General features: G+C 41.4%; 2 protein-coding genes across 9 annotated transcripts in view; one reads left to right on the top strand and one right to left on the bottom strand.

The window, feature by feature from the left end:
• Positions 1 to 63: 63 nt before the first annotated feature.
• PGM3 (phosphoglucomutase 3) lies at positions 64 to 11,159 on the top strand. 2 transcript variants are annotated; one of them, XM_027743206.2, is made up of 13 exons: positions 64 to 142; positions 752 to 957; positions 1,661 to 1,845; positions 2,329 to 2,396; positions 2,700 to 2,833; positions 2,990 to 3,185; positions 5,665 to 5,822; positions 6,486 to 6,569; positions 7,276 to 7,374; positions 7,693 to 7,809; positions 8,521 to 8,643; positions 9,420 to 9,593; positions 10,178 to 11,159. In XM_027743206.2, the coding sequence occupies exons 2-13, from the start codon at positions 754 to 756 to the stop codon at positions 10,262 to 10,264; spliced, it is 1,629 nt and encodes a 542-aa protein (XP_027599007.1). In that variant the 5' UTR covers positions 64 to 142; positions 752 to 753; the 3' UTR covers positions 10,265 to 11,159. The 2 variants fall into 2 exon arrangements, with proteins under 2 accessions (XP_027599007.1, XP_027599008.1); XM_027743207.2 differs by lacking the exon at positions 64 to 142 and adding an exon at positions 169 to 293.
• DOP1A (DOP1 leucine zipper like protein A) overlaps positions 10,283 to 24,469 on the bottom strand; it is a 61,559-nt gene continuing 47,372 nt past the window's right edge. For 3 of the 7 annotated variants that reach the window (XM_027743197.2, XM_027743201.2, XM_027743205.2), the window contains 11 exons: positions 24,266 to 24,345; positions 23,597 to 23,706; positions 23,284 to 23,433; positions 21,937 to 21,998; positions 21,172 to 21,324; positions 19,794 to 19,930; positions 18,574 to 18,629; positions 17,539 to 17,703; positions 15,868 to 15,997; positions 13,908 to 13,967; positions 10,283 to 11,750 (listed from right to left, as the gene is read on the bottom strand). In XM_027743197.2, coding sequence (XP_027598998.1) covers positions 11,445 to 11,750; positions 13,908 to 13,967; positions 15,868 to 15,997; positions 17,539 to 17,703; positions 18,574 to 18,629; positions 19,794 to 19,930; positions 21,172 to 21,324; positions 21,937 to 21,998; positions 23,284 to 23,433; positions 23,597 to 23,706; positions 24,266 to 24,345 — 1,409 coding nt within the window. In that variant the 3' untranslated portion in view covers positions 10,283 to 11,444. The remainder of the gene's footprint in view (positions 11,751 to 13,907; positions 13,968 to 15,867; positions 15,998 to 17,538; positions 17,704 to 18,573; positions 18,630 to 19,793; positions 19,931 to 21,171; positions 21,325 to 21,936; positions 21,999 to 23,283; positions 23,434 to 23,596; positions 23,707 to 24,265; positions 24,346 to 24,469) is intronic. The other 4 variants (XM_039385325.1, XM_027743203.2, XM_027743200.2 and 1 more) reach the window with 3 other exon arrangements.

The raw sequence follows: 24,469 nt of genomic DNA, 5'->3' as shown, positions 1-24,469 counted from the left end.
ATCTCGTGGCCATTGGTCGGTTGCACAGCCTGTGGGCGTGGCCGCGCCGGCTCCGTGAGGGGCGCGCGGCGGCAACGGGGTCGGAGTGGGTTTGTCGTGTCCCGTCTCTTCCCGTCCCTTCCCGTCCTGTCCCTCCCGGCAGGTGGGTCCGGGCGTCGGCGCCGCGGGATCCCGAGGGCATCAGCCGTGCAGGGAGACGGCTGCGGAGGCGCCCGTCGTGGCGTGTGTCCGGCCGGCCCCGCCCAGCCCTTCCCGGCCCGGCGGCTGTGTGCGCTTCTGGTGGCCGTGACCGGGTGGGTCCGCACGGAGCGCCTCGGCAGAGCCGCCGCCCGAGGGAAACGTCCCGGGGACACTGCTGGGGGATTCCCTACAAGGGCTTGGAGAGGGGGGGCAGGCTGCTTTGGGGATCGAGAGTTAGTCTGAGGGGTCGCGGCCGAGCGTGGTGGGCGCTGATGTTGCGGTGAGAAGCGGGCGGGAAGTTGTCGGGACCCCTGGATCCAGCCGACCGGGAATCGCGGCTCTCCTCGCCTCCTCCGTGCGTGATCTGTTTAAATCCGGTCGAGCTCTGTTTATCCAGTGCTGTACAGGGAACGTAGAGGATCCTTCACTCTGGTGGTGCCTGGCTGCACTCCCACCAAGGGACTTGATACGAGTGGTTTAAAGTATCCTGTGGGCTTCAAAGTTAAAAACGTGGAACTAATTACAATGACTTGAGTTCTCTCACTTCTATCCGTGTTACTTCCTGCTCTAGAAATGGATCCCGAAGCCCTTAGAAAATACTCAGCCTTACATCCCAAGCCTGCCGGCCTGGCTCTGCAGTATGGCACTGCTGGATTTCGCACCAAGGCCCAGCAGCTGGATCACGTCATGTTCCGCATGGGCCTGCTCGCAGTCCTCAGGTCCAAAGCCGTGGCAGCAACTATTGGTGTCATGGTTACAGCATCTCACAACCCTGAGGTAAGATCAGCCTTTTCCTTAAACGTGTGACCAGTTTGGTGGAGTGGTGTGAAATGTTTTGGTAGAATGATGGAAAGATGTGATCAGTTTGGTGGAATCAAAGCTCATCATGGCACTGAGAGACCAGATACTGAAGACACTTGGACCTACTTAAAGCACACATTTAGCCTGCTCCCTGTAAATATGATCTCTGGCATATTTGAAGTTACTTTTCCCTCTGACCCAAGTGTCATTTTTTCTTATGTGGAAATGGTGTAACATAGAAAACATTTTATGTTGCAACGTAACTTTTTGATGTTATCAAGCTAGGAGCACCCTTGAGAAGGGAGGAACTTCTGAGCAAAATTTGTAAGTTTTAAAAATAAACACCCAAATGCAGCAATTACAAATCAGGCACTTAGACTTATTGCTGCTGTGGAGCATTGCAGTTTATTTGAATCTCCCCTTACATCATTGCAATGTCAAATTAGTTTCATACCAAAATTACAAGGGGGAAAAAGTTGGTTACTTAATATGCTGGTTATGGTACTTTTGGGGGCCTTGTTGGAGGTTTAAATAAACAGCTAAGCTTTTGCATCTCAGCACTTCTCCACCTTTAAAGAAGCAATGTGATTGAACCATATGTTGGCTGTCGTCAAAGAGATTTTACTAAGTTCCCCACTTGTAGACTTAGTATCTTTTGTTCTTTTTTTTTTCTACTAAGGAAGACAATGGCATAAAGCTGGTTGATCCTCTTGGAGAAATGCTGCACCCTTCCTGGGAAGAGTATGCCACACAACTAGCAAATGCAGAGGAGCAAGAATTACAGGAAGTGATAAGTGAGATCTGCCAAAAAGCAGAAGTGAACCTGCACAAAGATGCTTTGGTTTTTATTGGTAGAGACACCAGGTAGTTACAAAATGCTGTAGATGTATGCTGCTTTTATAGAGGTGCCAGTGCTGTGTTCATGGGTGCTTTTGGGGTGCTTTGCCCCCTGCAGTCAGATTATGCTTTTTCTATGCCTAAATTTATGATTATAGCAATAAGCAGAAGTTTTCCAATGCTGTTCCTATGTTAGCTGCCCTGATAGCTACGAGAACTTCTTATCACTGTTTCTGGACGCGATGCTTTATTGTGATGTGGGGTTTTTTTGTGGGTACTGTGGGATGTCCACCTATGTTCAGCAGTTTACTTGTCTTTGCAATTCCCTGGGGGTTGGCTTTCAAACTTCTTTATTGAGAAATGCCTGCAATATAGAAAAAGATATGGATTTCTTCACTATGAGTCTAAACTTACTGACAGGAAGTTTGTACAGTCTTCCACATGTCTCTTTCCCAAGTCCATACCTAAATGTCTTTGCAAAGGTTATCAGTTGTATTTGTTGTTTTCCAGGCCAAGCAGCGAGAAACTCTCCCAGTCAGTAATAGACGGGATTCTTGTTCTGGGTGGTCAGTACCATGGTATGTTAAACTTCTGCAATTCTAGCTTGATTCAAGTTTTTTGTGTAGATGTGACTCTTTTATATAGGTCTAAGGCAGTAGCCCAGACACATTTCCATTCTTTCTTGTAACAGTGTCCTTTCAGGGTATTCGTATGGCTTTAATGCAAGGAGGGGTGGGGGTGGGAGTCATCTTTTTGCAACAGAACTTCAAAAATTTCATATGTATTTCCTGCCCTGCATTTGTCTGTATACCGGGCAACTTTGAATCAACAGTTAATTTGCAATTCTATTTCTGAATATTATGCCTTTTATTTCATGCTAGATTATGGTCTGGTGACAACACCACAGCTACATTACATGGTCTGCTGTCAAAACACCCAAGGGCTGTATGGGAAAGCAACACTGGAAGGCTATTATGAAAAACTATCCAAAGCTTTTATGGAACTGATAAAACAGGTGAATAGTGGGTGTTGTCTTTTTCATGCAAATGTACAAAATTATTATCTTCTGATTGTTAGCCTACTTGGGCCTGAATTTTGGAATTCAGCTTGCCTCTAGTTGTGGTTTCACTAGGGCAAGGGTTCACTTTGCCCCTTCTTTCCTTGTGCTAAGTCTCACAGCTCTGGAGAGTGTCAGAGGCACCTGAAGATTGACTGTGCCAATGGAATAGGAGCCCTGAAACTATCAGAAATGAAGCCCTACTTTCCACAAGAGGTGCTAATTCACATATATAATGATGGAACCAAGGAGAAACTCAATCATTTATGTGGTGCAGATTTTGTGAAAGTTCATCAGAAACCACCCAGAGGTATGTAGTTGGTAATTTTATATCACTTTACCTCCTCTCCAGGCCTGAAAGCGCAGGGTCTGGCAAGGGTGCATCATCCTCAGATCAGCTGCGCTCCCTATTTCTTACTAGTGACTGCATGAATGGTTCTGCTGGTGCAATGGAAAGAGAGAATCGTATGGCCAGGTTTGGCTCAGCTCTAGTTTATGTTAAACTGTTTGGAGGAGTACAATATCTCTCTTGAGTGGCTGAAGTATGTTTGACAATCTGTTCTGAATGTTAAGCTGGTGGAGTCCAGAGATCAGTCAGGACTGGCTTAATGTTGTTTATTTTGCTTCCCTTTGTGATATGAAGAAACATTCATGTTGTGGGCTGGGCTTGCAGACACTTTTTCGAGTTCCTGAAGAAGATCTGGGATAATTAACAGCTTGATGCCAGCAGACCGGCATATTGACATATTAGTGACTGACATAAACCAGAGAGGAAATTATTTGAGCTGATTTCCTGCAAAGTGGATAAAAGAAAATCCCTGAACTGGAAGAGCAGGGTGGTTTGGATATGAGGTTACTTGAGGTTAAAATGGGTTCTCCATTGGACAACTGCATTCTCACTGCAACTGCTGGCCAAATCTGAACACCAAATTATGGTGTGGTTTCTCCTTCCCATGCTGCTTGTGTGCTGGAGAAATGGCAGCACAGTGGGAGCAGCACAGTGTCAGTCACTGCTGGGGATGGAGGCTTGTGTGTCACCTCTGGATCCTGGCTTTAACTGCCTGATGAGAGACTCTTTGGTCATTTCCATGCAGGGCTGTGCTTTGAAAAGAAAATAGGTTTTCCTAATCACTCACTGAAACAAATTATCTGATTTTTCTGAAGGGTTAGGTGGTATCAACTTCCTGTTTAAAGTCATAGGGAGTCTCAGCTTGTTAAATGTTGCAGTTGTCATTACCTCATGCTTTGGCTTCAGGACCTCACTGGCACTGGGATTTAGTGTCCTGTATCACTTCAGGCAAGCAGGAGAAGAAACAGGCAAGGTTTGGGGTATAATTTCCTGTGCTCTGAAGAGCAAGATGTCACCAAGGTGGGCCAATTTTTCTGTCTGCTTGTGTACTAAAATATTTTTTCCAAGAAGGGGCCACAGGATGTAGCATGTCCTTAGGAGCTCCCTGCTGGGTTCCTGGTGGACTCTCAAACCAGCCTAGAGAATGGCCAGCTGCAGTTTCTGAGAAATAGACCCTGAGGTTAATGTGACCTTATGACATCTAAAGAAAAGCAAGATTTACCTTAACTAAAGCAATTCATTTCTGTGTGGCATTGCTGTGTCAGCGAGGACTGTTTCCTAACTGTTTCTCTCTTGGAATTAAGCCTGGAAAGTTTTTGAGGCAGGTACTCCTTATGCATTGTATACATTGTTGTGTAAGTTTAATATCAAGCACACTAAATGTGAGGCATTTTATAGCCAGCACATCCACTTGTATATTTTTTGTACAGCTCTAAGAAATCTTGGTGATGGCTACTTTGGAGAGGGGTAGTTTTTTCAATGTTTGGATTTATGTGCCACCTCCTGTTGTAATTGTATTTCAGCGATGGCTTTGCTGGTGTGGGGGTGCATGTTTGCCTTGCATTAGGAAAGACATCAAAGGGGAGGAGCAGGTCTGGCAAGTGGGAATGGAATAAAATTAAACAGGCCAGAAGTATTTCCTGAGGAAAAGCATTTCTTGATACAAGGGAAAAATAATTAATTGTTGTCTTGGAGGGTGAAGTACGGAGTACGCAGAGGACCAGCCATGAGCAGGGAAGTGCAGTGACATGGCCCCAGAGTCCTCCTCTGCCTGGATATAGTTTGTCTCCTCGCTCAGGGCTGCACAGCGTGCCACGCCCTGCTCAGAGGAGCAGTGAGGGAGGGCTGGGTGTGTGCCCATGTCCAGCTAAGGCCACTCAGCTTCCACTCAGCTGCCTCAGGCTCCTGCCCAGGTGTCAGGCAGGGCCCCAGGTGTCACAGCAAACATGGGCTGGCTTTGCCGCGCAGTGGGGGACAGCGACTCTCCTCCGTCTGAAGGTGATGTGTATGGTCTGTCTGTGGTGTATGGATGTCTGCTTGCTGGTGACTGGGTGTGTAAAATAAGGGGTGGGTGTTCCGCTGCTGCAAGGTTTTTAACCTTGTGCCATCACTGATACTCAGCCCTTATTTCCGAATTTTAGGGATGTGACTATACGCAGTTGTTCTGGGACTGCTTTTCATACATTTCTGAGGAGAAGGTGTATTATCATTAATGTTTAGAGAACCTGCATTTTTGATGTTAGTATTTATATTTTTGATTTGAATATGCACTTCAGTTGCCATTCAGTACAGATTCCCTGTTACATGTCTCTCAGTCTGAGAGCGTTATTTTTGTGTGTTCACAGAGCTAATTTCCTTATGAGATCCACTCTGGGACTAATTTGAGCACTTTGTGGTTTTTTCTGTCTCTAACTTGCATTTGTAACTGTGTGTGCACTAGGGCTAGACATGAAGCCCAATGAGAGATGCTGCTCCTTTGATGGCGATGCAGATAGAATTGTTTATTACTATAAGGATGCAACCGGCCATTTTCACCTAATTGATGGAGATAAAATAGCAACTTTAATTAGTATCTTCCTTAAAGAACTTCTTGCCAAGGTAACTTTACAAACTAAAGTGCCACCATTCACTTCATATGTTAAAGGGTAAAAGAGTCTGAAGAACTTGGTTGTGGCAGTCAAGGGTTTGTGTGTTATCGTTCCCAAACCACTCTCTGCCACATAGCATCCTCTCCGCACAAGGGATAGAGAGAAAAAGCTTTTCTTTTTTTGCAGAAGTCCTCTTGGACTCAGTGTCTATGATACTGAACCTAGACAAGGCAGCCTGGTTTTGTTTTCTCAGAGACCAGTTCATTTCTGTGTCAGAGAAGCTGGCCAGTGAGGAGAACTTGTGCTTGCCACCAGTCTGTGCTTACTTTGCACTGGAAGCTTTGACTTTACTGCTTGTGTGTGTGGCCTCATGTAATGCCATGTGTCTGGCCTGTGCACAGAGCTAACTGAATCTGAAAAAGCAGTAGGGAAAGTCTGAGCTTGGAGAGCTGCTTCAGCCAGCCACAAGAAAAAACGAAACAGGATATACAAAGACTTGGACAGAATTCATGGTGTTTTAAACATAAAAAGTTCTCTGTGAACTCCTGCCTTCCTCTGATGCCCAGGAGTTTTAAGTGTATGTTTAACAATTCTAATTATTCTTCAATTTATCCTACTTGTTTGGCTATGGGCCCATAGTACACTAAAGCACTTGGCTTCTTGGTTTGCTCAGGTGAGACAGAACTTCAAGATGGCCGTGGTACAAACAGCGTATGCCAATGGGAGTTCGACACGCTACCTCGAGGAAACACTAAAGGTATTCTCCATATTTTTCCTTGCTAGTTTCCTGCAAATGTTATTTAATGCAAATTTGTTTACTTTTAAAATAAATGCTTCTGTAATATGATTGTTGGAAAACTTTAATTGGGTGAAAATAAATTACTCCTTCGAAGCTGCAGTACTGACTAAATTCTTGGTGCCAAAGGAGACCCAAGAGAGCAAAGCTGAAAAAGTTCCAGTCAGCTTTTACTAATTTAAAAATGTTAAAATCCATTTTTCCGTCTCGAACAAGCTGAGGACTTCATAACTTTGCAGCAAAGTGAGTTAGTAAAGGCTCCTTGATACTTTGACACTGAGTTTAATTTTCTGCAACAAGCTAAATGTTGTTCACTACAGAAATTGAGCAGAGGTGTTATTTCTGTTTGTATAGGAATCTGTTGTGTTCCCTGAAGCCATAAGCTGAATTGGGTTTTTCTAGCTTTGGAGTTTGTTTCTTGATTTCTTTCATTAGCCTTTATTTACACTTGAATAAATGAAATCTTTTTTAATTGGGTCTGCAGAAATAGTGGATAATATTAGCTCTGCAGAGTCAGTGGCTGTGAAACATAGGTTAGTTTGTAACAGTCTATCCAGTTCTATCCAGGTTGGTGCTCAGTTCCTGCACTTCACTTGACCTGCAGTTCCCACCTTCTGAGGACAGTCTGTAACATCATTGTCATTCTCTGCATATCCTTGGGCTGCAGGTACCTGTGCACTGTGTCAAAACAGGAGTGAAACACTTGCATCACAAGGCCCAGGAGTTTGATGTTGGTGTTTATTTCGAGGCAAATGGACATGGTACAGTAAGTGTGACCATGTAATGCATATGATCAGCCAATATGTACAAAATTTTAGTTAGACTAGCTGGAAAAGAATGTCTTTTCACTCTCTGCTTACTTTTATAAACTAGACTTTTCTCTCCTTGTTTGAAAACAGACTTGTTTTCCCCTTCTGTCTTTATCATAGCATTGCCACCGGGTTCTCTGTGGTTTATGTGGGCATGGGAATTCATGATAGCAAATATTAATGATGATTATTTGGGCTTAGATAGTAAAAATTTTTTCCTTGTTGCTGCACATATCCTAATTTGATCTTGACGAGCTCTCATCTTTTTATTCCAGGTATTATTTAGTAAATCTGCTGAAACTAAAATAAGACAATTGGTGAAAGAGGAGAAGGATGATGAAAAAAGAGAAGCAGCAAAGGTGCTTGAAAACATGATTGACCTGATTAATCAGGTAAAAACTGGGAGAAATTAATCGCTATGTTGGCAGTCATGAGGCTAATCCTGTTTGTGAGTTCCTGTCAGGCTACTGCTGGGGACTGCTGGAGCAGGAAGTCGGGTGCCATGATAGAAGGGGCCAAGAAGAGGAGAGTGGGACCAGTCTTCAGAAAGATGTGATACTTTCTCATGAGTGGCTGCAGAATGCTTTTATCTGGTGCAGTCTGCTGGCTGCAGGACGTAGAGGGAGTGGGATAGCACGGGAACCTAGTGCTAGGATGTGACTCGTTCATGATTCAACAAGTGGTAATCTTTTGTCTGAAGTTTTTCACTAAGTTATATAGTACAGGAGGATGGGGGTGTTCCAGTGCCTGGATCCACACAGCCCTCGGACTCCGTGTCTTAGCACAGATGTTATTTGTCTGTGGTAGTGCCAGAGACCCCTGAACAGCGGTGAGGTGCCAGTCCTCCTTAGGAGAGGTGAGGACTATCACTTGCCCTTGGCAGAGCTGTACAAATCTGCTGCTGTTCTTACCTTAGGGGCAGCGTGGTATGGGCAACAAAACCAACATTCCTCCCCTCTGCAACCAAACCAACCAAGCTCAGCTACACTGGGCAAGTTGACCTGGCTGTACTTGCACTCTTCAGCTGGAAGCTTACTGATCAAATCCTGCCTTCCTTTCTTCACTGTTGACTGCTCCAGTGTTTCTTCCCTTTCTGTTAACAGACTGTTGGCGATGCCATCTCAGACATGCTGGTTATTGAAGCAATCCTGGCCTTGAAAGGTCTGACTGTGCAACAGTGGGATGCCCTCTACACTGACCTTCCCAATCGGCTGCTCAAAGTTCAGGTGAGTTACACACCTTGCTGGCTCAGGTTACAGCAGCATCTCGGGGCCCTACTGTAAGCATCTTGTGCCTGTAGATATTGAGATAGGCTTTATTTTTAAGCTGAAACAGCCCATTAAAGGGCAGAAGTAGGCCAAACAAGCCATGAAATGACCCAGGAGGGACCAGAATTTAACTTGGACTAAGATAAAAATACAACTTACAAAAATGATGAAATAACAGCCAACTATGTTAAATGGAAAAACCTGACCAGAACTCTTCAAATTTTAGCCTAATTTTTTCCTTCTTAACTTTCAAATTAGAAAAATCCCATTTTTCTAAGGGCCCTGCTTGCTGGGCAGCTGGATTTTTCTTGCTGTGCCACTTTGTATAACTTGAATGTTCAAGCTCTCACTTCTTTATCCTCTCCAATATTCAAAGAGCTTGAGCAGAACAGGCTGCCATGTGGTAGCATTCTATTAGACAAAGTAAGGAAGCTCTGGGCTTTAAATTAACCAGAGGAGAGAATTTCAGCTTTCTGATCTACTGGGAGAAGCTGCAGCTTCACTTCAGAGTCTGACGAAGGAGGCAGGTTCAGAACTGACCCTTTTCCAAACTGAGCAGCTGAGCCCTGTCAGGACATGGTTAATACATGCTGAGCAGGGATCCTAGGGATCCCAAGTGTTTGAGTAGCCCTTTAATAACTCTCAAATTGAACTCTTCTTCAGGCAACACAACAGATCGAAACCTGAATTTATGTCTTATCCACGACACAAATAAATTGTTTCTGTTGCTGCAGGTTGCAGACAGGCGTGTTATTGACACAACGGATGCAGATAGACGTGCGGTTACACCTCCGGGACTGCAGGAGAAAATTGATGCCCTTGTAAAGAAGTACAAGTTATCACGAGCTTTTGTCCGTCCATCAGGAACAGAGGATGTCGTTAGAATATACGCTGAAGCAGACACACAGGTCAGTGCTTAAACATCTTGTTTATGTTAAACAATGTTCTCCTTAGCATGTAGTATGCTTACATACTTCTCATTTAATCACACTTAACAAATGCCAAATTTGGAAAAAAAAGACTTAATGATCACAAAAAGTCTCTTTGGATTTTCTTTTATTTAGAAAAGTAATGTTTCATGTTCTCAGTGTTTATCTTTAAAAGGAAAATGTGTTTATAAAGGCAGATTTGACACTAGATGATTTTGAAAAGCTTTCTGAGATCTCAGGGTTAAGAAGAAAGTTACCAAAGCACTGCCTAATTGCATGATTTCAGAAGAGGCAAAATAGAAAAAAAATTCTTGCTGCTGTTAAGTTAGTCCACATCTGAACTTAAAGTTGACAGTAAAAGCAGTGGTCCTGCTCTACCTCCTTCACATGCTCTGGCCTGCTTCTCCCTGCCAGCATGATGGCTGTGGCAGAAGATACCTCAGGCTGATGGAGCAATACAGGGAGCACAGCATTTGCAGGAAAATGCTTGCCTTAATATCACATATTTGGTCTAACCTTCTCATGGTGACAGCAGCATAACTAAGTTTTCCAACATTCCACAGGAGAATGCGGATGCCCTTGCCCATGAAGTAAGCCTGGCCGTTTACCACCTCGCTGGTGGAAAGGGAGCACCACCCCAGCCTATATAACGAATGATACAACAGCAGTTAAATTACACAGCTTTGCTTATCTTTTAATATTACTTTTTTTACCACGTGCTCTTGTGCACGTACTGAACCCTTCCTGGGATAACAAGCATTGATCAGAACTGAACAGAATATTTTTCCATTTATTCTTTACCTCCTTTAGCAACTTACCTCTTAATGAGATGCACTTGCTGCTGAATGTTCCCCTCCCCAAGTTTGTCTAAGTTCTTGACAGGCCATGGCCATGCCTAGAAGGAAATCTGCCCCAGCCCAGCTTAATTCATTGTCACATTGTGCCTGAAATCCAGCTCCCGTACCCTCAGAGCACTGGCCATGGCTGCATGACTGGAGCTCTGCTGTGACTGTGCTCACAGTGGCTGCAGCACAGTGCCTGCTGCAGGAACATCATCCCCACCTTCCCACAGCAGCCCAGTCATCTGTGGGCAAACAGCATAAGGCACAGGCTGTCACTAGTCTTCAGATTCAGTTTACCTCAGTTCGAGGGGGAAACAATAAAATAAAAAAGAACATTTGCAAATAATAACTTATTATTGCAATATTATCTTCATTAGATACTTTGTGAAATTAATTAGAAAGTGATTTGCAGTAATAGCATTTATAATCACACTTAAGAGGGAAGGGACAGAGACAAGTTTGTCTTCTGTGGCCCTTACTGCTGCCCAGCACCATGAAGGGGCTGGGTCAAGGGATGTAGTATTTTAAACACACAAGTGTCCTCCTCAGCTTACTTTGATTCAGGGTGTCTACCTCTGACGTTGTTCTTGTAGTCCTGTATTAACTCCTGACATAATGGCATTTTCCAGATTATTAAATAAGCACAAGTTCTAATAGATTTAAAAAAAAAAGACAGAAATAAACTGGAAACAAATTGGAAAAATGTGCACCTTGTATTTTTTTTTTAGTTTTTTTTAAAGACAGAACTCAAGACAACAAAACATTTACTGCAAATAGTAGGCACCATAATCAATATGAGCCACCAATATTTAAACTTGATTCAGGCCACATCCAGAACTTTTCTCTTATTTACAAATATTTAACTTAAATACAACATTAAGTATTTCATTACATACAAAGTAAGAAAAGAATACTATACACCTGGGAAAGATACAGTATTTCATTTAAATAGTTACACTTCACATAGGCTGCGTAGTACCAGTTTGGTTCATGATTTTATGACACCTTCAAGAAAATCCTTCTCAACCATTTCTTCTATCTTTTGTCTTGCTTTGCTAGAGAAGGTCTTGAGGTTCTCCATTTTTATGTCCTTACTCGGAAAACAGCTGGGGTAAAGGACAGGGCTCCCTGAGTGTCCAACACATCTGCTTGTGACTTTGCTGTTAAACACTTGGCTGAGTACGTTGAAGAAAGGCAAAAGCTGCTCGATGCTGCGAACGGTGTAGATTGTTAAAAGCAAGTGACCTGGTTCCCAACTTAGTGTTTTCCCTGAGCCATCCTCCTCCGGGTTTTTCTGTAAACACAGAGACATGGCAAATAATACAGGACAAAACAGAAAAAGCACAGGTAAAAGTAAAAGAGTCACGTGTAATAAAGTATTTTTCTATATTCCAAAAGTATTTGTCCTATCAACAAGACATATATGCTGGAGTGCAGCTTCCGAAGCAGGTCCCTTGATCACCACACCCTGCAGAAGCGGTGGCTGGGAGTGTACAGGTGGCAGTCGGTCAGCCAGTTGCAGTGGGCATTTGAGCCCAACACCTCATCCCAGGGCTGTCCCAAAGCAAGGCAGCCCCCACCATGCTGCCCTGCAGAGCTGCTCCTGGTGCAGCACCCCATGGGATAACACAAATGGCCCGAACTGGTGACAGCCAGCATTGGCTGCTCAGGGAAGTTGTGAGCTACTTCAGCAGCTTTCATAAGCAGGCTCCTCTCTGGTGACACACACACTTCACCCTACTGCCAGCATCAGTGATGATAAACCCCAGAGGAAGTTAAAATACATACGAAGCATTTTCACTTTGCAGCTTGAGTTCAGAGTTTTCAGGAAGAGCAAAAGCAATGCTGGTTTTAATATCAGAACAGACACTGAGGTTCTGAGAAACACTTGAAGTTGTCCTCAAAGAGAAATGGTTCAGTTACTCGTTACATGCTCTCAGAAGAACTCAGTTATGCTCCTTCCATTCCATGGGAGAATTTCAAGGGAGGGAATTTCAGGAACCCCACAAGCAAAGGCAGCAGTCACATACCAGATGCTCACTGGCAGTATCAGCACACTGCTCTGACCCTGTTTAGGGTTGCCTTAAATACCTGTGTACTGAAATACCTGAGCACCAACATTCTGGTTCTTATATGGTAGTCTTCACTCATTTCCTTTTTCTCTTTGAGTCAAAAAACATATTCAAATCTAGACAATAAGGTACTATCACCACTAGAAACACCTTGTTTGTACTGTTACTGACAAACCAGTACAGGAAAGTTTCTACCATGAAGTAGAATTCCAGCAATACTGAATTTTATTCTGTGAGAAAGAAGAAAAGAAGCGCAAAGGCCCCACTAAGGAGAGCCTGATCCACCCCTGACCAGCACCTCTGTCCCACTGCCCTGGCAGTGCCTGTGGACGAAGCGGGAGTCCGAGACCCCTGCAGGTTGCAGAGCTCCTGCAGAATAGGCTTGGCAATGAAAGCAGAATGAAGGGGAAAGAACAGCAGTGGGAGCAGAGGGCAAGGTAAGACTGACTGCACAGCCTTTGAGCAGAGATGATTCTTCAGCAAATACAGGTTTTACCCTTTAAATGAAGCAACTCCTGCAATTCATGAGCCTATATGACACTTATTTCACAAAACCCAATTTGGTTAAAATTCAATATGGTCGTATATAATATTTTAATCTGGTGGTTTGGCTTCCTGCCACAGGAGATCACTCTTCCAGCTCTACAAGTCTCCACAAAGGAAAAGCTCACACTGAACCAGAAAAAAAGAGAAGACTGAATTTCCAGTACAGAAGGAGTTGTTGATGCCTCCTTCTTTTAATGAAGCTACTAGTTTTTAGAGTTTCTCCTTTAAAAACTTCTCATTGGATTCACAGAAGAGAAGCTTCTCCATATTGGTTCTGTACTGTGCTCAGCATTACCCAGCAGTGAGCAAAGACTGCCTCCAGCACACAGCAGGTGTCAGTGTTACACACCACCCAAACAAATGGGGCGCATGCAAATACTGACTCTCTGAGCAGTGAAATGCAACCCAATCCAAGCCGTTTCCTCATGGCCGTATCTGCTAAGCAAACACCACTAATTCCACAGATACTTAAAACAACAGTTAATTTGACAGAGACCCCGATTAGGGATTGTGTGTTTCATACCTGGTGTTTGACAAAAATTATTTTACAATTTAATTTTATCATGATTTGTGATTATAATTCTTCTTAGAAGTAACAGTAGCTTTTTGTAATCTAATTCATATAGGAAATCAACTTAAATTTATTTTTAAGTTATCTATAAAAACAGGGGTGCTTATGATTCTTTCACCTCAAAAATCTCTCAGCTTTGTTCTACAACAAATCTGATCTCTCTCAGTTCTTACTGAAGGCTAAATAGTGCCCAGGGCCTTGAGGTGATGGTATTATTATGGTGAGCTTGTTTCACAACTCAAGCATCAAAGGCCACCCTCACCTGATGCTTGGCCATCTCCATTCCCTCCAAAACCACCGTCTTAAAGTCCTCCTGTTTGTCCTGTGGAAGGAAAGAGGAGAACTTTCAGACTGCATTTCAGATATGAAAATAATACTTTGCCGTGAAGGCCGTGCAGTTGCTTGGTTGGGTGCTAGAAAAATCACCCGCCCCAAATGAGTGCATGATCCAGAAATGGCAGACTCGAGCTAGTGTGGCCAAGACGCTATTAGACAGAAACAGCACTGCCAGTTTGTTCTTCTGTTTATTTCCAGCAGTGCTGAAGGAGGTTTTTAAGCATGTTTCCCCTCAGATAACACAGCCTGAGCAACACTGTACTACATGAATCTAAGCATTAGTCAGAGTGCCCTGAAAGAAAATTAAGATACACTCCATTTTGCTCATATCAGTTATTTTCTAAGAAAACCCCACAGCTATATGCAACAATATTCTCCTCTGCATAAAGTAGGCCAATATTCACTACATCAGGTTTATCTCATCATCATACGCCTACCTATGGTTCAGTGTGCAACTGCTGCCGTGACTAGGGGGTTCCAGAAATTCCAGGAAGTTTTCTATATTCTTGAAGCATATTGTGGAAGTTCTGATTTCAGAAATCTATCTCAACATACAGTACTTACCATAAGCATGCATATCTTACACATCATATGTGCTTTATAATTCATGCACAGAGACCACTTGGAGTGTGACAGCTTTCTAACAGATACAGCACACTACATTGAACACCAGGGTTAGAGGCTAAGCCTGATGAGCAGTCAGTTAAAACTGATCATTCCTTTATAAATGCAAGAAGAGAAATTTAGTCTCATCTTCATGGTTCAAAAATGATAAAATGAAGAATGCAGATACACTTCAGATACTCGTTTTATCCCCTATAGGTATGAGCCTTGCTCGGATAATTCAGATCTTCCTGCAACTAAGTTATCCCTAAGCTTTATGTAGCCACTTGGATCTCAGCAGTAGTTTCTTTACTATGTAAAAACACTCATTGGAGACTGTAAATGCAGTAGCTGCAGCAAACTGCCAGTGTTACAGCCCAGATCATGCGATCTATTTGGAGGAAAACCTGAGAATAAAACTTCAAAGCTTTCTCCCACATGGCTTTGCACTTCCTCCCTGCTTCTCTGGCCCACCAGCAACCTTTGCCATTGAAGTGCCTGCTCATGGGGGCTCTGTCCTCACAGCGGGAGCAGCAATGTATGTGACAGCAATGGTCTTACTTTGTGGCAGCAGAAGGACTCTCCCTGGGACAAAGTTTGGCCAGCTTCCATCAGCTTCACTAGCGGATTAGGCCTCTGCCTCACCCAAACTGAGGTTTTAATATATCTCATGCAACTTGACAACCCTAGTTCTGCTCCCACTCTACAAACTGTGCAGCCAAGATTTCCCCAGAACTGTTTCTACTGACCTCTGCCTTCTTCCATTTATCATAGCAGCTTCAAGGAAGAAACTCATCCCCACTCCCCCACAGTCTCAGTTTTTAAAATATTTAAATATGATTCTTATTAACAAAAATGCTTTTCTACTTCGATGTAGATACTAGTATCTACATGTATGAGTGGCTATCTGAAAGTGATTTTATGTTAAAATATATTAGAAAATGAAGCATATTTTACATTTTACAAAAATAATACTTTTACTTGGGAAATCCAAAGACTGTGACCGTAGTCTTTTTTTTGACCATAGCAGGTTTGGGGTTTTTCTGTTATCTGTTTGTTTTGGTTTGGGGTTTGGGTTTGTTTGTTTGTCTTCTATACCTACATGTGGCTTTTGCCTGATGCTGACTTGAGATTACTTCAGTGGGAATCTCCCACACCAGATAAAGTCCTTCCCATTCTTCATTGTTTAAAAAAAGTAAAATACCCAAACGGAAACACTGCTGTGCATTACTGCACAGGAAACCTTTCAGTGTAAAGAAAAGAACTGGAAGAAAGCAACATACCTTTGCCTTTTTGCGCAACAGTTTTGCCAGACGCACCACATACGGTTTGAATTCCCTCTGATGTGTACCCTGTCTTCGTACTTCCAAGCCTGAATCATCTGATGCTTCTGGAATAAAAGCCCAACGATACCTGCCATGAGATAACAAAAGCAGACATTATCCTTACTGAACATGCAGGCTCTTCTGCTGGATCAAAAAAATATGAGTGGATAAGGAAATCTAGTGAAGTATCAGACAAGGAGTGGGGAAAAGAAACCCAAATCAACTCTCACAAGGGAACATTAGTCTTTGACAAGAAAGAATGAGAAAGGCACATTCTGAAAAGCAGGAGGTAATGTGGCCTTGCATTTTTCCTTTAGAGTTTCTTATTTAAGGATGCCAAGAGCAAGATAAGGCAGAGAAGCTAAAACCAGTGGTATTCACATTCTCATTCTGTGCAAGAGAACTGAAAGCAGTTCTGAATTACAAAAAAATATAAATTAATATAAATTACTGAAATTTTGCTGCACATTTGCAATGTGTACACACGAAATATTCTCAATATACCATGCTGATAACAAAAACTCATTTATTTTACCTATTCATAGGCCAGTGAGACCAAGCGGACCATTCTGTTACCTGCACCTTGCTGCATGTAAGGACTGGCTACTGGTATTATAAATATAAAGGAAATCAAAGTTTCTGTCCTTGAAACTTCAATCCAAGCCTCCATGAGAACTCCATAAAAACCAGTGTGATTCAGCATGACTTTTGTCTTTTCAGAAATGCACAGTAATAACCTAAATAAAACTAGATTGACTAATAGCAGGGATTAGGACAGCTTGGAGAACTGGACAAGAATTATGAGCCAAATACCCATAAAATAAAATAAATGAAGGAACCTTCAACATTAGCTTTAGAAATGTAGAAATACTAGAGGGCACAGACTGGCACTGCGTGTGCAAGTCCTTCCATCTTCTGACTCACACTGAGTGTCTTTTAAAGAACAGAATAACTAGGGGTGACCAAATGTCTACAGAGCTGTGTTAGGGCAGCAGCTCTCAGTCACCACTGTGCAGTGTAAAGGAAGAGACAAGATACTTTCTTTGGTGGTCTCTCATTTCCAGGGTCTTCAGCAAATTCCAGTTGTTTTGCATTCATTTTTTTCCAATGGAACAGGGTTGCAGAGGCACTGAGGAAGCAGTTTGCACACGTGAGTGCTACTGACCTTGAAAAACCCATGGGGTCCCCTTTTTAAGCAGTTTTGTTGCCACATCTTCCAGACAAATCATGCAGGAGTAATTTAAGCAAGTCATGCTGAGATGACATGCAGTCTTCTGATCTCATGCATTAGTCACTGAGAGTGGGTGTATTTTGAGTTCTCAGGCATTACTGCAACTAAGTACTTTAGAAATAGAATACTTGAGTAAATCACTACTACTGATTAGCTCACAAGTGTAGAGAATCTCTTGCCACAGGCTAAATCAAACCACCTTGAATTAATTTGATGTGCAGCATAATTTCCCCTGGAGGCCACTCAGATACTGTGAGGGAACGAACTATTATAGGCTGCCCTGGGTGAAGTCCAAAGAAAGAAAGGCAGTAGGAAAACAGAGATTTTTATACACCAGAATTTTACCAAGAGGCATGGACAAACATCCAAAAACTTAAATGACAGTTTCTTCTACTCACATCTGGAACTGAGGCAGGTTTTCAGATGGTAAAGCTAGGGCCAAGTCCAGAAATTTACAAGCGGACAAATACAGGTTCAACCACCTCTGGCTGTTGTAGGATGTGGAGAAGCCATTGCCACCTGTGTAAGTCGTCTCCAGACCAGCAACAGACGGGCCAGAAGTTCTAAAGCAAATCAGGGCAGGCAGGTGAGTCATAACAACCTTCTGCCACAATGGAAACTTTATCTTTCTTACTTGCCTTTACAAACATACAATTCTATTTCCCAGCTTAATCCTCAATTCATAAATCAAACCAGAACACTGCGAGTCTGTGCTATTGGCAGAGTTCTGTATGCATATACATATGTGTGTGTGTGTGTGTGATAAAAGGTTAATATATAATAAAACGTGTTGCCCTGTATCTTATTCACATCAGACATCCAAATTAAGAGAAAGTTTAAACTTGCCAATCATATCAATATTACTTTATTCGAGGGAAAATTCCTCAAATAAACAAAGAGACTCTAGGAAAAAAGTGAACAAGACTTGGGCAAATAAGTCTGGCTCATTTGAGAAATCTGCCTCTGCTGCTAGCATTGACTGAAATTGGATCACACTGTGCAGAAGGCAGATGGGATAAAAACGGACAATGAAACAAAAAAAATCACCTACCTCACTTTTATGTCTTTCTAATACTAGAAGAAACTACATTTTTTAGACAAAAAATTGGTCTTATTTAGAGTAAGTGTATGATATAGAAAAGGTATAAAGTCATGCTGTGAATAATTTAATTGCAGCAGCAGAGTCATTTTAGCCAGGAAGACACTGTAAGAACTCACACACTTGTATAATTTAGCTTAGTGACTTATGAGCAATCTGACAGTGGGACTTCCTTTATTTTGTCCTGGACAGTATGTCCCTGGTACTGCAGTTAGACTGCTACCTTTTATTTGTCCTTCTCATTTGAGCTCATCAACTCTTTCTAACACCACTTATTCTAAAGAATGACTCAATTCCCCATCAAGCATGCCAAAGGGACTGTTACAAAGTTTACCTGGAAATGTCTTCATCAGCAGTGAGCTCCTGTTCCATCAGTAAAAACACTTGCACCTGAAGATCAAATGCTACATTTTAATAGCATATTTTAATAGACTGTGACTCAGGAAAATGCTATAGGGAGGCCTGAGTAATATGTCTTAGACAAACTGTTTGGAGCTTTATTTCCAGTCCTGGATGATGAAATAACCCCCTGACACTGCCACCCTAAAGCTCAGGTGTGAATTCCCAGAAGCAACGCAGTCCTGTTGACTGTGGTACTTGTGTGAAGGCCAGGGGACAGCACAGAAATCAGAAGGCCACACTAAGTAGAATAGTTTTTGTAGTACTTATACTATTGACAGGTTAAAATGAAATGCATCTATTGCTAAAACAATGCACTTGATCTTTAAAATATTTTATATAGCTTTTCTCCTTCTATTGCTTGGATCTGTAGTTAAACAAGGGCTAGGTTAGGCACTTGCAGATAGAAAAAAAAGAATCATCACAGCGATGAGTCTGATTTACTATCTGTGTTATCCAGTCCCTTGGTAACTCCTTGGATAACAGGCTAAATGGATCACAGGATGCACCAACCACTCTCCTCCATTCCCATTGCCCAAGTTGAAACCCACAAGAGGGTGTCAAACAACCAACACTGGAGACTCCCCAGTAGCAGCTCTGAAAACAGATGCTTTTACTGTTTTGTTATGCAGGGTAAAACAAGAGAAAGAAAAAAATCTGAGTCAAGCCTTGTATAAATCTAGTCAATAAATTTACCCACAATATGATCTGAATGACCATCAACTGCCAATACAACACAGATTCCAACTCCTTTACCCAGGCTCCCATCCCCTTTGCTGGAGGAAGAAGGTTGAGTGACCAGGAAAGTAGAAACAGGGACACTACTACAGAAAAGCAGGAGTGGGAATGGTGGAGAGGGTACACATATGTAAGGAGAAATTTAAGCAGGAGTCAGTAGGGAACTATGAGGGCAAATGCAAATTTAATTCAAGAGACAGCTGAACAGTTTAAATAGTGTAAACCAACAGATATTCAGTTTGTTTGCAAAAAACAGACATGAGGACTATGAAAATAAGTCAGCTTTCAATTTGTGTACATTGTACATTTACGTGCACAATCTCTAGAAGAGATTGTCTTAAAAATATTGAGGAGGAGTGAGGCTGTGTCTCAGATATGCACCAGCCTTCCAAATAATGAATGTCAGCTGCAACTCACCAGTTCAGTGATCATGGTTGGCCAAAGTGAGGTAAGATGCTGTGGAGACATTCTTAAAAGCAATACTCTGAAAAACAGGAACACTTGGGAATGAAGGGTGGGCACCTGTGGCAACCGGAGACTTTCTACCAGCCTTTCTGAAACAAAAAGTCAAGAAGAATTCCTCAGTTCAGAATAATTCCAAACAGCATTTTCTCCTTCCCTCATTTACTCTCAATTTTAACTATTTTTTTAAATATCTGCCATGTTACAGTTTCAGTACTTTACTATTTTTATTCTGCCAATATAAAAAAATAATCATGTTCACTAAGAATGGAACAAAAGAGAGAAACCTCGAAACAGTGCAGTTGTCTATTTTGTTTAAGTTCTCCACATAAATGCAATAGTGTATCTAATCTAGGAGCTTTGCTCATCTTATGTAGAGCTTAAAAGAGGAGTTAACAGATTCCAAACAATACAAAAACAGCCGGAACAGCTAGGATTTATTATTATTATTAAAAGGCTGCACCATCATAGTACATGGGAAATTACACACAGACAATATGGTCTTATTCAACTATAATCACCTCTAAACTTTCAGCATATATAGAGGCAGGTCCATAAAGAATTTTTTCAGTCAAGCCAACATACATGCATGTTGCAGTTCAAACCAGTGAAACTACCTGATACCATGAACATAGTAATCTCAGCTACTGACTTGACTGGGAATTAAGAAAAACACAAACACACAACAAAAAACCCTAAACAACTTGAAAAAAAATAGATTCTGGAACAAATGAAACAAGAAAGATGATGCAATTGATTTTCCATATGGAAGAAGAGACCAAAGCGTCCACCTTGGTGGCACAAAAAGACAATATATCTAGAAAATTCTGCCGTAACTATTTACGTCATCTTAAAATAAAGCTAAGCAGTCTCCGTTCCCAATCACTTAAAGTAAAAGGTAAGAGATAAACTTCAGTGATAAATAGGACAGATAAACAGAACAGCAGAAAAAGCAGCAAGAGAAGTCAAAAGTTGAAAACTTCAAGGTCAGCTTTTCTATTTATCCCCAGCTGATGGGTGTTTATGCCTCAGATGTTCATATCAAAACTTATGATACAGGTATCCAAGGATATCAATCAAGGTATAAAATGACAGATCAGTGAAATAATCTGAATAAAAGTCAACTGATAATTACAAAGTATGTGTGGTTTGTAGACATTTAAGGCTAAAAACATTTTAACCAAAATCTGCAGAAACTCTGTTCCAGCCACGGAAACAGTACCACACACTGATATTCCAGGGGAAAAATCTACCAGCTGTTAGTCTGTCATACAAACATTCCACAGTTAACAGCAGAGTCCAGAAGTCCACTAAATTATGCATTTTTACTGACCTTGTATATCTGGAAGGTATTTCTGGTATTGGTCTATCTCACTGCTAAAAATTGCGAACGCGAGTCTCTTCAGGAGCATAGCGCGCTGCTCCAGCTCCACATCCCGGTTAGCAAACAGGTTGAGTGAACTGCTCTGAGCCACAGCCACTCGTGCTGAAAGAGGAAAGACAAAGTGCAGAGAAGAACTTAAAAATTTCCCTTCTGTTTCACTTTAAAGCACAAGTAACTCTTACTTTCTTTGCATTAATGAAGTTCAAAAGCAGATGTTGGGAAAATGCATGTTCTGCAATTTGTATTTTTAACCACAGTGATTTAAAATACATATTAAAAGAAAACTTGTAAGTTTTCTTTTAATGGCTGGGGGGAGGGAGTACAGTCATTTTTAAAAAAAAAAATTGTGTGTATAGGTGCTTAGAAGTTCCAGAAATGTGCAGAATCAATTTTTTCTTAAGCAGAGTTACTGTCAAATCTTAACAAACCAAAACAAAACCAAAACCCAAACAAACCAAAACCCACCCTCACCCACTCTGCTTAATCAACCTTGCAATATAGGCAAAATTCACTGTAGGCCAGGATGGCCTCAAATTCTCTCATTTCAAGTTATTTATGGATTTACAGAAACAAATAATCGAAGTAAACATGAAAAACATTGAATAAATCAAACAAATTGCAATAAATGTTAAACAAATGTTTTCAAAAAATTTTTTCCCATTTATTTACCATTTATATTGGTGAAAAGTCACTATTACATCAACAAATACTTACTCATCAAATCTCTGAATGTGGTTTTGTCATGTGTCATCAAATTATCCATAATAGCTCTCCAACTAAAAGAGGCAGATTGTACACAAATCAGAAAATCAAAAAAAAAGCAAGAATTTTCAGGAATATTTACAGAGCTTTTTCTGCTCTTTTAATTCAGCCTACAAATTCCAATCCAAGCTCTCTACTTCACAGGAACCAATCACTTGGTGTGATTTAATCTGAAACTATATTTCTTGAACCCCCTTGTCAAACAAAATTGGAGATGCCATTCAGAGGGACCTTGACAAGCTTGAGAGATGAGTCTATGTGAACCTCTTAAAGTTCAACAAAGCCAAGTTCAAGGTCCTGCACAAAGGTCAGAGCAATTCCAAGCAAAAGGACAGGTTGGAAAGAAAATGGATTGAGAGCAGCACCGAGGAGAAGGAGTTGGGGCTGTTGGTAGATGAAGAACTGAATTTGAGCAGGCAATGTGTGTGCTCACAGCCCATAAAGCCAAACACACCCTTGGCTGCACCAAAAGAAGTGTGGCCAGCAGGTCAATGGAGGTGATTCTGCCTTGATTCTACTCTGCCCTGGTGAGAATCCATCTGGAGTACTGCATCCAGCTCTGGGACCCCCAGCATAAGACAGACACAGACCTGTTTAAATGGGAGGACCACAAAGTTGATCAGAGGGCTGGAGCACCTCTCCTGTGAAGGATAGGCTGAGAGAGTTGGGGTTGTTCAGCCTGGAAAAGAGAAGGCTCCAGGGAGACGTTATAGCACCTACCAGTACCTAGAGCGGGTCTGCAGGAAGGCTGAAGAGGGACTTTTTACAAGGGCAGAGTGATAGGACAAGGGGGAATGTCTCTAAACTGAAAGAGGGCACATTCAGATTAGATATTAGGAATAAATTTTTTATTATAAAGGTGGTGAGGCACTGGAACAGGATGCCCAGAGAAGCTGTGGATGCCCCATCCCTGAAAGTGTTGAAAGCCAGGTTGGATGGGGCTCTGAGCAACCTGGTCTAGTGGATGGTATCCCTGCCCATGGCAGAAGGGTTGGAACAAGATGATATCTAAGGTCTCTTCTAATACAAACCATTCTATGATTCTACAAAATGCTAACCACTTTTTCCTCATTAAAAAAATAAATTCAATTTTAACATTTTTATTTTTTAAAATAGATTTGTGTATAAAAATATACCTTATGTAAGCAAGTTTCACATTTCATGCAGTAATCTAAACCACAGAATATCTTTCTTTATTTCTCTCAACAGATATCTGTTGAGAAACTTTGGTCCACATGTTAATGGTATACATAAAATTTGTAAAGGCCATTGATATAAGCAGTAGAAAGAGAGTCTTACTGGTTAACACATGAAGCATCCATCTGGAAGAAACTGGAATCCATGAAGAGGTCAAATGCTTCCTTTTTCCATGCTCTCCTTGTGTACTGATACCCGCTAAGACTGCTTAATAACTGGACACAGGCTCGATAGCTGGATGCGTTGTGAGCGCTAAACAAACAAAAAAGTCAACATAAACTAATTTTGAATTGCTGCTTTATAGAAAGTTTGATAGGCATCTAATCCTTACCATACTTGTTTCAACTTAAGTGTCACCCTCCAAATTTCAACTGAATGTAGAGATCTATGTCAATTCAATAAACTGTAAATGTACCTGTGATTACGGAGGTAGGGCACAACATAGTGCATAATATTTACGAGCAAAGGAATAACCCTCTCTTTTTCATCACTGTAGAAAACCATATCCAAAAGATGAGCCAAAACCTATGAAAGGAGAGGAAGATATGTTACCATGCATTCTCAAATTGCTTTTTATCTACTGTTCAGCATTTTTTTGTACAATGTTCTTGACCGAACATTATGATAGAAGTTATAAAATTTCAGGTACCATACAAAATCCAGAGTATAAAGATCCCATCATTTTTAAAACAAATTAAGGTAAAAGCATAGAAGCATAAGCTCTTGGTCAAAGCATTCCACAGAATAAGCTACAAACAAAGAAAAAAACTCAAAGACTGACTGTGATTATCAACAGTAAGAAAGATATACCACTTAAATAAGATTTAACACATGAAGTTTGCCATCAACAAAGTTTCCTACACTACACATCTGAAAGGCCATGCTTTATGCTTCATCCACCTCAACAAATCTTTATAGCTAGGTTATTAATGAAGTTTTATAAATTTTTACATGACAGGATGCAAAATCCATGCATATCAGTGTTTCCCATCAAATCTCCTTCCTCAAGCTTCTGGTCTAAAGCTTTTCACAATATAGAAGTTTATTTTAAGACAGCATTAATTACATCCAAGGAGACATTTACCTCAGAAAGTAAGGTCAATGCGTGGACACTATAAACAGATGGAGTTATGTTTGAAGTTTCCATTGCTGGAGACAACATATCTAAATGAAGATAATAATAAAAGTGTCCAAAGTTAGTTTTCTTAAGCTATTATTTACTTTACAGCACATTTTAAAAACATATACTTTGAAGATGAACAAACTTTTCTCATATTCACCGTTTAAG

This window comes from Pipra filicauda, unplaced genomic scaffold (assembly GCF_003945595.2).
Source record: "Pipra filicauda isolate LSUMZ 115617 unplaced genomic scaffold, ASM394559v2 scaffold403_size635245_pilon, whole genome shotgun sequence".
NCBI lineage: Eukaryota > Metazoa > Chordata > Aves > Passeriformes > Pipridae > Pipra > Pipra filicauda.
The sequence above is the reverse complement of the archived record's forward strand: the minus strand, read 5'-3'. Positions and strand labels throughout refer to the sequence as shown.